Below are 12184 nucleotides of genomic sequence, written 5' to 3'. Positions count from 1 at the left end.
TTCAAGTGTGACTTCCTCTAAGAAGTCTGTCTAGGTGGGGTCAGGGCTCTTACTCTGAGCTCTCATTATTTCCTGGGATTTCTTTTCTCCAGATCTTGATTAAATGTGATTCCTTCCCTGGATTGTTAGCCTCTCTAGGACTGGCAGAGTTGCATTCAGTAAAGGCTGAGTGAATGGCTGGGTTTGTAGAAGAGGTGAAGCTGGGGGCCCTGGACCTTGTTGATAGCCCCATAAGGCTATAGGCCACTGACAGACAGCAAGGAGCATGGCAGCCTAGAAAAGACATTTAATGGGGATCAGTGAATGGTAGTAAGGTTAAACGCCAACTGGCACACAGTAGACGCTCAATTAGTTGATTTTTGATGACCATTGATTTGATACTTAGCAGTAGCTCTCATATACATCTTTGGAACTGGGGAGATCTACAGATTTACAGATCACCTCCTCAGTTCCAAAGACATGCTCTCTGCTAATGCAGCTTAAGACTACAGTAAGTCCTGGCAAATAAAACATGCTATTAGCTATGGGATTGTTGTCAGCAAAAATCTTTGAGGCTTTTATGAGAGCTACTGCTAAACTAAGTATTAAATCATAGTTATCACAAATCAACTAACAAGCTCTAACTTGCATTAGAGAGACCATCACTATATTGTCCTGGGGGACTGCTGGGCACCCTTTGAAGGTCATTGACAGATGTGTCAAGAGGACTTAATCCTTTCTCATGAGGAATGACTGGGAGAAGGCATAGGGAGTGTGCTGGGAAAAGACAAGGAGTCACATGCACAGTCTCTGACTTGTGAAGAGCTGTCCTGGGCTAAGGGGTGCTCCTGGCCCCATGGCAAAGCTGGGGCTGTCAGAGTCCCAGGCAGGCTCCTCAGACACTGAAAGGAAAGGAGGGAGTGAGCCTCCCATCACGAGATGATGCCTCCTGTTGAGACAGCTTAGGAGGCTCCCCACATTACCTCTGCAGTCCTTTTCAGTAGTTAGAAGGCACACATTCTAGAATTATGTGGCCCTAAAATTAGAAAATGCCAGAATTCTAGGCTTCTGCCCTATGGTTCTAGGGCTCTATGACCCTGAATGCAACACAATCCAGCCTGGGGACCTGGAGGCCCTCCTGTCCCAGAACTCACCGGTCCCCTGGCTTCACATATCTCAAGGAGTCATTTCATCCACGCCCCCCACACACAGCCTCTCACATACCCAATATGCAGGTCTTACCGTCTGGCCAGGAGAGCATGACGTGACACGGGATATAAGGGAGTATCAGATAATTCATTAGAGAGGATGATCCCAAAGCAGCAAACAATTCCCTCTTCTTTCCTGTCTGAATTAACTCCTCATTTTCTATAGCTGGATTTACTCCTGGATGGCCTTGGCTGAGGCTAATGTTTGTTAGTCTAACTCCATCCCCACCCTGAAGATGAGGAACGGGAAGAAAGAGGATGTAGAGGAAGTGTTGAATCCCACTTTGGCTGTGCATAACCCCTCCTCCGATGATAGAAAGCAGGCTGGCTTGGGGAACAATGTCATCCCAATGGGAAGTCCCTCCATGTATCAAACCTTAATCCTGCTATGTGCAATCAGAGCCCATTTCTTCTCCCACAGTCTGGGAGAACGCATCAACGGTCACTGCCCCACCAAAGACAGGTCCAAAGAGTGTCCCCTCCCACCCCCATCAGCACCCCAAGGTCAGCAGGAATGATGTGGCACCACTAACAAGAGTAGAGTATCTGAGATTATTGCAGACTTTATAGAAAACTGCTCAAGGGAGATCCACATTTTCTGGGTATGGGGAGGGAAGGCAGGCCTCAAGCCAATATATTAAAGGAAGGTGACTTCCTGTGTGCAGACGCAGCACAGGCCAGCCATTCTGCCTGCTCTAGAGGGTGGGGAGTCGGAGAGGGCATCCTCTCCCCCTCTCACCAATTGTGCTTTGGGATCATGGAGAAGGCAAGGTGCTGAGGTTCTGACCCTGAACCAGGAGGGCTCGTGCCTGAGGCAGGAGGCAAGACCCACTTCTCTTCCAGAAGATATACGGGGTGAGGTGGTGGTGGTAGTGGTGGTGGCAAGGAATCCCCAAGGGCGAAGAGCCACAGGCATGGGAGACAGCATGGAGAAATCGAAGGGCAGCAGCTTCCAGCCCTTCAGAGCCCACTTCCTGCCCCTCTCTGAAGCCACGATGCCCCACTATCCCTTTCACACACTGAAGGCTCTCTCCTTCCCCACAAGGATCTGCCAGGATGCACCAGGGGTGCATGGCACCTGCACCTATCTGGCAGGACTGAAGAGCTCGTCCTGGGAGGAAAAGGGGATGAGGACATCCCAGGGACCGATTCCTCACTGGACCTTGACTAGTGAATGGCAGGGGTGGATGCTGAGTGCCAGCATTGGGTATGGGGGGGGGGAGGTCAAGAGCCTAAGGCTTGGGCAGGGGGATGAAAGTTAGATCGGGGTGAAGAGCTGTCTGAGACTGGGGACCAGCACTGAGTATCGGGAGGTCAGCGCCCTGGTGGGAAAGGCTGAGAGTCGGCTCCACACTAAGGCTAGATGGGATGTGCTTGCCCCTGGGATGGGAGGGACATACTAGGAGCTGAGCCCCACGCCTGAGCCGAGGAAGAGAAGGGCCTGAGCCAGAGGCGGGGGTGGGTGACGGCGGGGCAGGGGTATGAAATATATTCTTGGATGAGGGGAGGGTGCCCAATCCTCAGAGCCCCAGGGTTGGGCCTCCATGCAGGATGGAGGGCTCTGAGCTCTGGGATGGGACAAAGGGCTCAGAATCCACAAAACCATTCTGATGGGGGTGCTGTGCTTCGAGTCCAGAATGGAATGGGAGGGCCCACGAGCCCCGGAGGGGACTGCGGGCTCCGAGCTGGCGAGGGAGGTCAAGGCAGTCTCGGGTGTAGGAGCTCCAAGCACAGGGTGTTGGGGGCAAGTCTCAGAGCTTTGGCCTTTAAGAACAGAGTCTCTGTGTGAGCCCTGAGGTGGGGAACGGACTTTTAGTGGTTCAGGAGGGAGGTTTCGGAAACTAGGGTAGGCGGGCGGGGTTTCTGTATTCGGACCGGCTATCTCTGGGTCTTTGACGGTAGGAGCTCTCGGAGGCGGGAACGAGAGGGTACGGCTTAGTGCCTCCGAGTCAGGGGAAGGTCTCAGAGCTCGGGGCTCGCGGGCGTCTCATCTCCACGGTTTCGGGCCAGGCAGGGGCAGCTCAGAGCCCCGAGCCCGGGGAGGTGGCGCGGGAGCCCGCGGGCGCGGCGGGCGCGGGCGCGCGGCGCGGGTCGGCGTCCTGCTCGTAGCGGTAGTGGTAGCCCTCCATCTGGTCCCGGCACGCCTCGCGCAGGTTGCGCATCCAGCGCTGGATGCCGCGGCGGTTTAGGTACAGCACCATGAGGAAGATGAGGCCGATGAGCGCCAGCACCAGCCCGAAAAACACGTAGGAGGCTTCCAGCTCCGGGCCGGCGGCCTCCGCCTCCTCTCCGCGAGCGTCGGCGCCGCTCTCCGCGCAGCGCAGCCGAGCCCCGTCCAGGTCCAGCAGCGGCCGGTCCAGCAGCGCCCGCGGGGCGGCGCAGCGCAGGCGTCGCGCGTCGGGCACGCGCTCCGTGGCGTTGCGCAGCCAGGCCAGTAGGGGGCGCGCGGCGCAGCCGCAGCGCAGGGGGTTGTCCGCGAGCAGCAGGCGCGGCCCGGGGAGGCCGCCATCGCGCTCCAGCGCGCGCAGCTCGTCGGGGCCCAGGCCGGCCAACCCGTTGAGGCTCACGTCCAGCTGCTCCAGGCGCGCCAGGCGCAGCGCGGCTGGCGGCAGACGGCTCAGCGCGTTGCCCGCCAGGCCCAGCAGGCGAAGCTCGGCCAGCGGGGCCAGCGCAGCGTCCAGCGCGGCCAGCAGCGCGGGGCCGCCCCGTACCAGCGCGTGGTTGAGCTGCAGCGAGCGCAGCGCGGGCAGCCCGCGGAAGGCGCCACCGCCCAAGGCGCGCAGCGGGTTGTGGCTGAGGTCGAGCGCCGCCAGGCTGGGCAACCCGTCGAAGGCGCCGTCCTCCACCACCTCAATGTGGTTGTGCGTGAGGCGCAGCGCGCTCAGGAGCGGCAGGCGCACGCCCGCCGCCTGGTCGCCGTCCTCGTCCGCATCCCCGCCGGCGAAGGCGGCCGCGCGCAGCACCGTCAGGTTGGCGCCCACGATGGTGAGGTTGCGCGCGTCGGGCGGCACGTCCCGCGGAGGCTGGCGGAGCTCGGCGCCCGACGCGCAGCGTAGCAGCAGCTTGGGGCCGCCGAAGCAGTAGCACTGGAAGGGGCAGGGTGCCGCGGGCTGGCTCAGCGCCGCTGCCACGAGCAGTAGCCCCTGGAGCCCCGGCTGTCCCGCACGCGGGGCCATCGCGGCCGACCCCGCATCCAGCGCCCGGGCCGCCGCGCTCACCAGTGAGTTGGGAGCGCCTGGTGGGGGCACGGGTGGGGCGAGTCCTTGACTCGGAGCGGCTGGCAGTCCCGGTCGGTCCGTTCGTTGTCTCGAAAGTCCGAGGAGCCGTAATTATTGGCTGACTGGCCGGGGGCGAGAGGGGTCAGACGGGGAGCGGAGCCCCCCGCCCCCGGTGCCCTCGCCCTGCGAGCCGGCCTCCGACTTCCGCGGCCGCTCCGGGCTCGGAGCCGAGTGGGCAGGGTTTGCTTCCCCCCTCCCCGCCTCCCGGCCTCCTCCTCCACCCCCAGCGGAGTCTCCGCTCCCTCTTCGCCGTGGGAGGCGGGGTGGGAGGCTCCCGAGAATCAGGGCTGTCGGCTGCTGCCCTTTCTCTTCACCCTCTCGGCCCCCGTCCCCCCGGGCTGCCGAGAAGTTTGCCTCCTGGAGACTCCGACTTGGTTTCCCCCTCCTCCAACCCCCACATTTAAGCTGGGTCCTTCCTCCTCCCTCTCCAGCACGTGTGGGGCGGGGCCCGCCTGCGGAGAGCGGGCAGGTGGGTCACCACCAGGGAGAATTCGGGGGTTGGGGAGGACTTTAGAGCTGCTCCTACTACAGAAGGAAGGGATGAGGGGTGGGCTGAGAAAGTTACTTATTTTCCAGCCTCTTCCTAAGGTAGAGAGACTGGAAAATCCCGGTCTCTGCTTTCTTCTCTGCGACCCTAGTTCCATTAGACCCGGCTGTGTCACCACCCCTGTAGGTCCTGTGGGACCAGCTTTTTCTCCATCCCATCCCATCCCATTCCATCATCAGGAGAAGTCTGTGGCACCCGCTCCCCTCCCACCCACCAACTCTGGCTGCTCTGCCTCTGCCAGGAGTTCCCCCATCTGGTTTCCTCCACCGGGCTGGACTCCTCTGCCAAGCACTGCTCTAGGCACAGAGACACGGGGGTGTAGTGATTCTGCTCTTTGCTCTCATTCCCTGCCCCCAAACGTCTTAGACTCCTGGGATTCCGTTGGACACCATCAACCAGTCCCTCCAGGCTTCTCTGCCTGTGAGTGGGGTTTGGGGCACCAGAGGTTGGGAGAACAGGAGCAGATTTTGCAGCATGGAGTGGGGGGTCTCAGAAGGGGCCAGGGCTGAGGTGGGGGCTGAGGTGTTTACAGATTTGTTTTGTTCTGGATTTTTTTTTTTCCCCAGAACTGGGAAGCTCCAAACCTGATTTAAAGAGACAGGCTCCTGAGAAGGAAGCATTCCTGCTCTTGGCATGAATTATTCAGGCTGGAGAGGCTGACACTTGATCCGCAGGCCATTCGGGTATCAGCAGAGCTGCTTGGGATAGAGGCTCCCCCCTCCTCCCAAGAATCAGTCTCTTTCTCCTGAATTGGGGACGATTATGTTGACTCCTTTCCTGAGGTTATATTTAACAGATCGACAAAAGGATCAATACCACTTAAGGAGAAGAGGCAGACCCTGCAGTGGCCTGGGTCTTGGGCACGGACCAACATTAAGGGGCAGGGCTGGTGATGGTGGGGGTCCCCCAGCTCTCCCCTCCTCCCAACCCTCTCTTTTCCCTACCCCTGTCATAACTCTCCCAGGTATGAGAGCTCAGATGTGCTTCATGCAAGTCCATGCAGACTCATTCATATGTGCGCATAGGATTGTAGGTTTGAGTGCGTCCTGGCATGTGTCCATAAATTGATAAAGACATACATATTTGAATATGCACACTTCTGAGCCCATGCAAGTTCCTGGGTACATTCTCAGAGGGCAAGCTTATAGGCCCATGCATAAGCCATGCCAAACATAGGGACCCAGAGATTGGCTAGCACAGTCAGAGCCTACTCCTCCTGCCCTGCACCATGCCCTTGGTCTGTGGAGGTAACAGGCTGGTGGTGTCTTTTCTCACATGGGCACACGTACTCAAGTAGATGCCATTGGGGCTGGGTCCCCAGCTGTAGCACTCTCCTAAACCCCGGCCCACACAGCAACATGCCCAGTTCTGACATCTCCCCTGGTAGGAGGCACTGGGTCATCTTCACTTTTGTGTTTCCAGTATAGGGACTGTCATCACAGAAGAGTGTGTAGTGCAAATGACAGACTGAATGAACAGAACAATCTGTTTCCTTGTCTGCTTCCAGGCCCTGAGAAATCACAGACCACTGCCAAGACTGGAACTCCTTCCCCAGGCCCCATGGTGGCTGGCCTCAGATTGGCTGATGCCCACCCCCTCTTCTGCTCCCCAGGAAAGGAGTTGCATGGCCACAGGCACCCTTGATTGGGGGGGTGCTTGACACCTCATTTGGGGAAATGAGGCGTGGGGAGAATTTAGAATCATCAGGTGCCAGAGAATAAGGCAAATGTCCTCTGTATTGCACAAATGGGGAAATAGGCCAAAGGGGCCCCAAGGCCCCTGTCAAAGTTTCAGGGTTTAGCCTAGAAACCTGGCCCCAGGGTCCTTGCCCAGGACTCTGTCCAAGATGGTGGGGTGCATCTGAGAGGGTCCTGCACCACAAGGAAGTCTTATCCTGACCCCAGGAAGCTGAGGCTGGGAATGGATGCCGTGGTTGGTCTGGTGTGACCTCAGGCTTGTTATCAATCTTGGGCTGTCACCTTCCTCTTCTGTAAGGGGGATAGGCTTTGAATTCCTGTTCTTCCTGTTTCTCTCAGGGCTGTTATGATAAAGTGAATTGAAAGTGCCTCAAAACAAGAAAAAACATTTCACCTGGGTCTGGGGGCCTAGCACTCATGCTGCCAGACCCTGGATAAGGCATTGCCCCTCTCTGGGACTAATACGCTCCCTTGTCATTTTTCCCTGTTCCATGTTCTTTCCTTCTCCAACATAGCAAATTTGTGGTAAATGTTAATAAAATGAGTTTCTGCTTATCTGTCTGTATGGCCTCTACTCAGCCTTCTCTCCTCTCTTCCCACTTTGTATAGGTGTTTCCCTTCTAAATTCTCCTGGAACCAATTTCTCTCTGTCCAAGTTCCCCAAGGAGTCAAATCTGCAAGCCACTGGGGCTGAGGGATCTCTGTTCTTTGGAGGAACAGCGCTCTCCATCTTAGATTTGCCAGTGTTCAGTATGCATTAAGTGTTCAATAAATGTGTGTCCACTTGAGTCTGAGGCTGTGTGTTTATTCTCTGATGCATCTGGTGGAAGTCTCTTCTCTTGGACTGTTTCCTCCAGCTGGGGTGCTCTCTTGATTCTGTTTCTCCAGTCCAGTCTGCTGTCCCTCAGGACTTGTGAGTTTTGCCCCCTTCAGGGAGCCCTCATGTCTTCGCCCTCCATCCTTTGAACTTCATTTATCAATCAGAGGGTTAAGACTCCCCTGATCTTCTTGACTGTCAGCAGCTGGGGCTCAGGACTGGTCTAATTTCTTAGGAATCAGTACAGAGAAGGCATCAGGGAACATTTGCTGGATGAAATAATGATTTAAAAATCTGTGACTCGAATCTCCCATCCCTATGAGGCAAGCTTGGTGAGGATCACTCATCTACACTTCATACCAGGAGATAGCCGGATAGCCGGTCAGAAATGTTAAGTGCTTTCCCTAAGGTTGCACAGCTGACTGGGACCTGAGCCCGATAGAAGCTCAGGTTTCTTGCCCATCTCCTTTGCCGCAGCCCCCCTCATCCTAGGATCCCTCTCTCCTGGGAGTGTGGCTGGGTCAGATCCCAGGGGAGCCTGTGGGCAAAAAGCTCCCACCCTCAGGGTTTCCTTAGGACTCGGAAGAAGCAAGGTACCCCTTGCCACCCGTGGAGAGTGATCATCTGCCCTGTGCCCAGATGAATATCCCCCATGTCAGCCACGCTGGATCTCCATGCTTGAATTTATTACTCCACTAGGTCCCAGAGCCCCTCTGTGAGTATTCCAAGATGTTGTCTCTACCTGAGCCTCTAGTGCCTTCACTGGGCCTTTTCTGCTGGCGCAGACCCTGCTCTTGGTCAGCTCCACTAAGCCTTGGTAGGGAGCACAGAGTGTGATGACGTCCCTGAGATCACCCAGCAGGTAGCCCCTTCTCCAGCTCCATTTTGTCATCAGAGGTGTGTCAATATTACTAAAGTCCTTGGACACACCTCAGTTTCCCTGTTGCAAAAAAGTGTGTGTGGATGGGATGGTCTTGGGGGACCTAGTGGTCTTGTGCCCCTTGGCTTTTTAGGGATGGGGGTCAGGGAGGGGAAGGTCATACTGGGATTGGCCCAAACTGGTGCCCCCACCTTCTCAATATGTGACCTTGAACTTGGCACCACCCCAATTAAGGCCTTGGTTGCCTGACTAGAAAGTGGTAGGGGTGGCCTGGGGTCCTTCTGGGGTGGATGCTGTAGCGTCCTGAGATCCAGGCTCCCTTTGTCCTCTGTCCCAGCAACCCTCCTGCTGCCTCGCTGTCCCTCTGTTTCCCCCTCCTCCAAGGCAAATGGAGGAGCAGCAGGCAGCCTGATGTGATGAACTCAGCCATGAGGTAGTAGTGGGGGAGGCCCCAGCTTCTCTCTTCTTGCTTGACTTCTTTGCCATCAGGGATAGGAAACTTCACTGTGGGCCTTGCCATTCCCATTTCTCACTCCCCCTCCCCTCCCCCCTGCTGCGAAACACAGGAAAATCATAGGCCCAAGATTCATTTTCTCCATTGAGTCAGCAGAGGCCCGTGCTGCTTCTGAGGGGCAGGCAACTGGCTTTTAAATAACTCTCTGCTATTTAATACCCTCCTCCTCCATTCAGTGGCCTGGGCCTCTGGGGAAAGGCTAGAATAAATAAGCTGGATGCGTCCTTCAAAAGTCCTAAATGTTCTTGCTCCCACCTCAGTCTTCCCCCCAACCCCCAACTCCCAGACCATTGGAAAAGATGACTCCTTACTACATCTGTACCTTGCTTTACAGTTTCTAAGTGGTGCCCAGGCTGGGTTTGTTATCCCAGTTTAGAATGGGAAATGGACATTTAGAAAAGGAGAGAGATCCCACTTGACTTTTGGTCTTTGCTGTTGGCTGGCTGTGTGGCTATGGGCAGGTGGGTCCCTGTGCCTCCCTGGGCTTGTGTTTCCTCATCTGTGCTGCAAGGTGGTTCTGCCATTGGGTTGTCATTGGTCCCCTTGGCTGTGTAATGTTATGATTTGCTGTGCTGGCCTAGGTCTCCTTCCCTAATGAAGCTTCTGTTTCTGCACTCCTCTTCAAGGAAAGGCTAAAGAGCAGAGCTGCCTGAGGCTAAAGGCCAGCTAGGGTCTGGCCCCTGGGATTCCACTCTGTTGAGTCAGGGACAGGAGTGGGTAGGGGAGACAGGGAAGGGAAAGGAGCAGAGTTGGGTGCCTTCCCTCCCCTCCCCTCCCCTCCCCTCCCCTCCCCTTTCGTTATTTCTTTTTCTTTTTTTTGTTTTTTGAGATGGAGATTCACTCTTGTTGCCCAGGCTGTAGTGCAGTGGCACGATCTCGGCTCACCGCAACCTCTGCCTCCCAGGTTCAAGCGATTCTCCTGCCTCAGCCTCCCTAGTAGCTGGGATTATAGGCATGTGCCACCACGCCTGGCCAATTTTGTATTTTTAGTAAAGACAGGGTTTCTCCATGTTGGTCAGGCTGGTCTCAAACTCCTGACCTCAGGTGATCCGCCCGCCTCGGTCTCCCAAAGTGCTGGGATTACAGGCATGAGTCACTGCACCCGGCCCCTTTCGTTATTTCTTGTTTTTGCCAGTAGAGGTTGGGACAGACCAAGGGCAATATAACCTGTCTTGGTTCTCTTAAATCCCAAGGTCTCTGCTGCTGTGGATGCAGTTTAATGAGGTGGGAACAAAACCCTCTTCCTCAACTGTGCCCAGGCCCAGGCTCCTGATAATGGAAGTTAGTGGGCCCAGTTCTCCTAGCTTTGCCACTGTTCTGCATTATTCAGAAGACAGGGATTGATATCTCTGTTGGCTATATGAGAACACTGGAAGGTTAAGAGCTGTGCTTGGGGTCATCCCAGATTAATGATGGAACAGGGCCTATAATCTGGGTTTTCTAATTCCTTACTCAGTGTTCTTGCCACTTCCCTGATCCAGGCAGGAAGTTGGGACCTGAGGGATGAGCATAGGAGAGGCAGCTGGTTCTCTAGGGGTGACCTTAGTTTGCCCAACTTCTTTTTTTTTTTTTTTTTTTTTTTTTTGAGACGGAGTCTCGCTGTGTCACCCAGGCTGGAGTGCAGCGGCGCGATCTCGGCTCACTGCAAGCTCCGCCTCCCGGGTTTACGCCATTCTCCTGCCTCAGCCTCCGAATAGCTGGGACTACAGGCGCCCGCCACCACGCCCGGCTAGTTTTTTTTGTATTTTTAGTAGAGACGGGGTTTCACCATGTTAGCCAGGATGGTCTCGATCTCCTGACCTCGTGATCCACCTGCCTCGGCCTCCCAAAGTGCTGGGATTACAGGGTTGAGCCACCGCGCCCGGCCTGCCCAACTTCTTTAGCCTCCTCTTGGGTCCTCATGCTCTTCCTCAAATGTACTGAGCCTTCTATTTCTAGAATCACAGAATCTTGGAATCAAAACATTGACTGCTAAGAACCACAGACTCAGAGAGCCATAGAACTGTTGTCCCTTTGAATCAGAACAAAGACTTATGGTGTTGGTAGTATGGGTGGTGGTGAATGAGACACTTAGAGCTTGTGGTAGATTGTTGTATTGATGGTCCAAAATGAATTCTGCCTATCTAAGTCCATACTTTTATGTTGTCCCTCCCCACACTGACTTTGGGTTGGCCGTGTGACTTCCTCTGCCTCTGGTTAACGAGACATCAGCAAATGTGATGCAAGCAGAGTCTTAATAAGTACTTGTGCATTGGGATTCACCTCTTCTTGCTCCCCTGAAACTGCCATGTGTAGAAACACAAGCATGCCTTTTAGAGGAAGAGACCAGAAATAAACCATACCAGCTGAAGACCAACCAGCTCCCTGATGGTCTTCCATCTACCTCCAGCCACCTGAATGACCCCAGATGAGACCAACAGAACTACTCAGCTGACCTGAGTCCAAATTTCTGACTCACAGAATTGTGAACAAATAAAATGGTGGTTGTTTTAAACCACTAAGTTTTGGGGTGGTTTGTTACACAGCAGTAGATAACTGATGCAGAACCTCATCATTGTATGATCTTGGTCATAGATTCAATATGCCCTGACAGTCACAGCATCATGGAACCCCAGGGCCAGAAACGAACCACTGATGTAGAATCCAAGGAACAGAAGAGTCCTGAAAACACCTTAACTCCCACCCAGTGGTACCCTCTCCTTTCACTGTCAGACCACGTGACCACTCACCGTCTTTCAACATTAAGCCCTTTCCCCACCCACAGATGTCCCTTATTCTTTAGCATTCTGCCCATTCTGTCACACAGTCTTCTGGTTCCACCCCTCAGCTGGCTTCTCAATCCCTGCTCTAGGAAGACTTCCCATATCGATCTGTTTGCTGTGGTCCTGGGAGCCAAATGTGGACTTTGTGGAAAGTAGTCTTAGTATTCATCCCAGTTCCTAGCACGGTGTCTGGCCCAGAACTTATCTTGAGGACAACAACAAGCACCACCAACCACTTCTCACTTTCTGTCCTGTTGCCTCACAACTGGCAGTCCTGGATCTGTCCGTGGTCCTGAACGTCTTTTTCCGTCTTGTCACTGTCTGCATCAGACTGGCCACTTCCCACATTCCCCAAATTCCATTGTTTCCCCCTCCCCCATATATAGATCATTAGCCTGGACTATTAAATGCAAAATAATATGTGGTGATGATGATATATATTAATTAGGATTAGTTTCAACTATATGCGTCAGGATGCCCAAATGAATTTCTTAAATGATAG

General features: G+C 54.8%; 1 protein-coding gene across 1 annotated transcript; it reads right to left on the bottom strand.

Annotated features, from left to right (window-relative positions):
• Positions 1 to 1727: 1727 nt before the first annotated feature.
• On the bottom strand, positions 1728 to 7497 carry TPBGL (trophoblast glycoprotein like). Its single transcript, XM_015115211.3, has one exon. The coding sequence runs from the start codon at positions 4361 to 4363 to the stop codon at positions 3209 to 3211; it is 1155 nt and encodes a 384-aa protein (XP_014970697.2). The 5' UTR covers positions 4364 to 7497; the 3' UTR covers positions 1728 to 3208.
• Between the last annotated feature and the right edge of the window lie 4687 nt (positions 7498 to 12184).

The sequence above is a fragment of the Macaca mulatta genome, chromosome 14, assembly GCF_049350105.2.
Source record: "Macaca mulatta isolate MMU2019108-1 chromosome 14, T2T-MMU8v2.0, whole genome shotgun sequence".
Classification (NCBI taxonomy): domain Eukaryota; kingdom Metazoa; phylum Chordata; class Mammalia; order Primates; family Cercopithecidae; genus Macaca; species Macaca mulatta.
The sequence above is the reverse complement of the archived record's forward strand: the minus strand, read 5'-3'. Positions and strand labels throughout refer to the sequence as shown.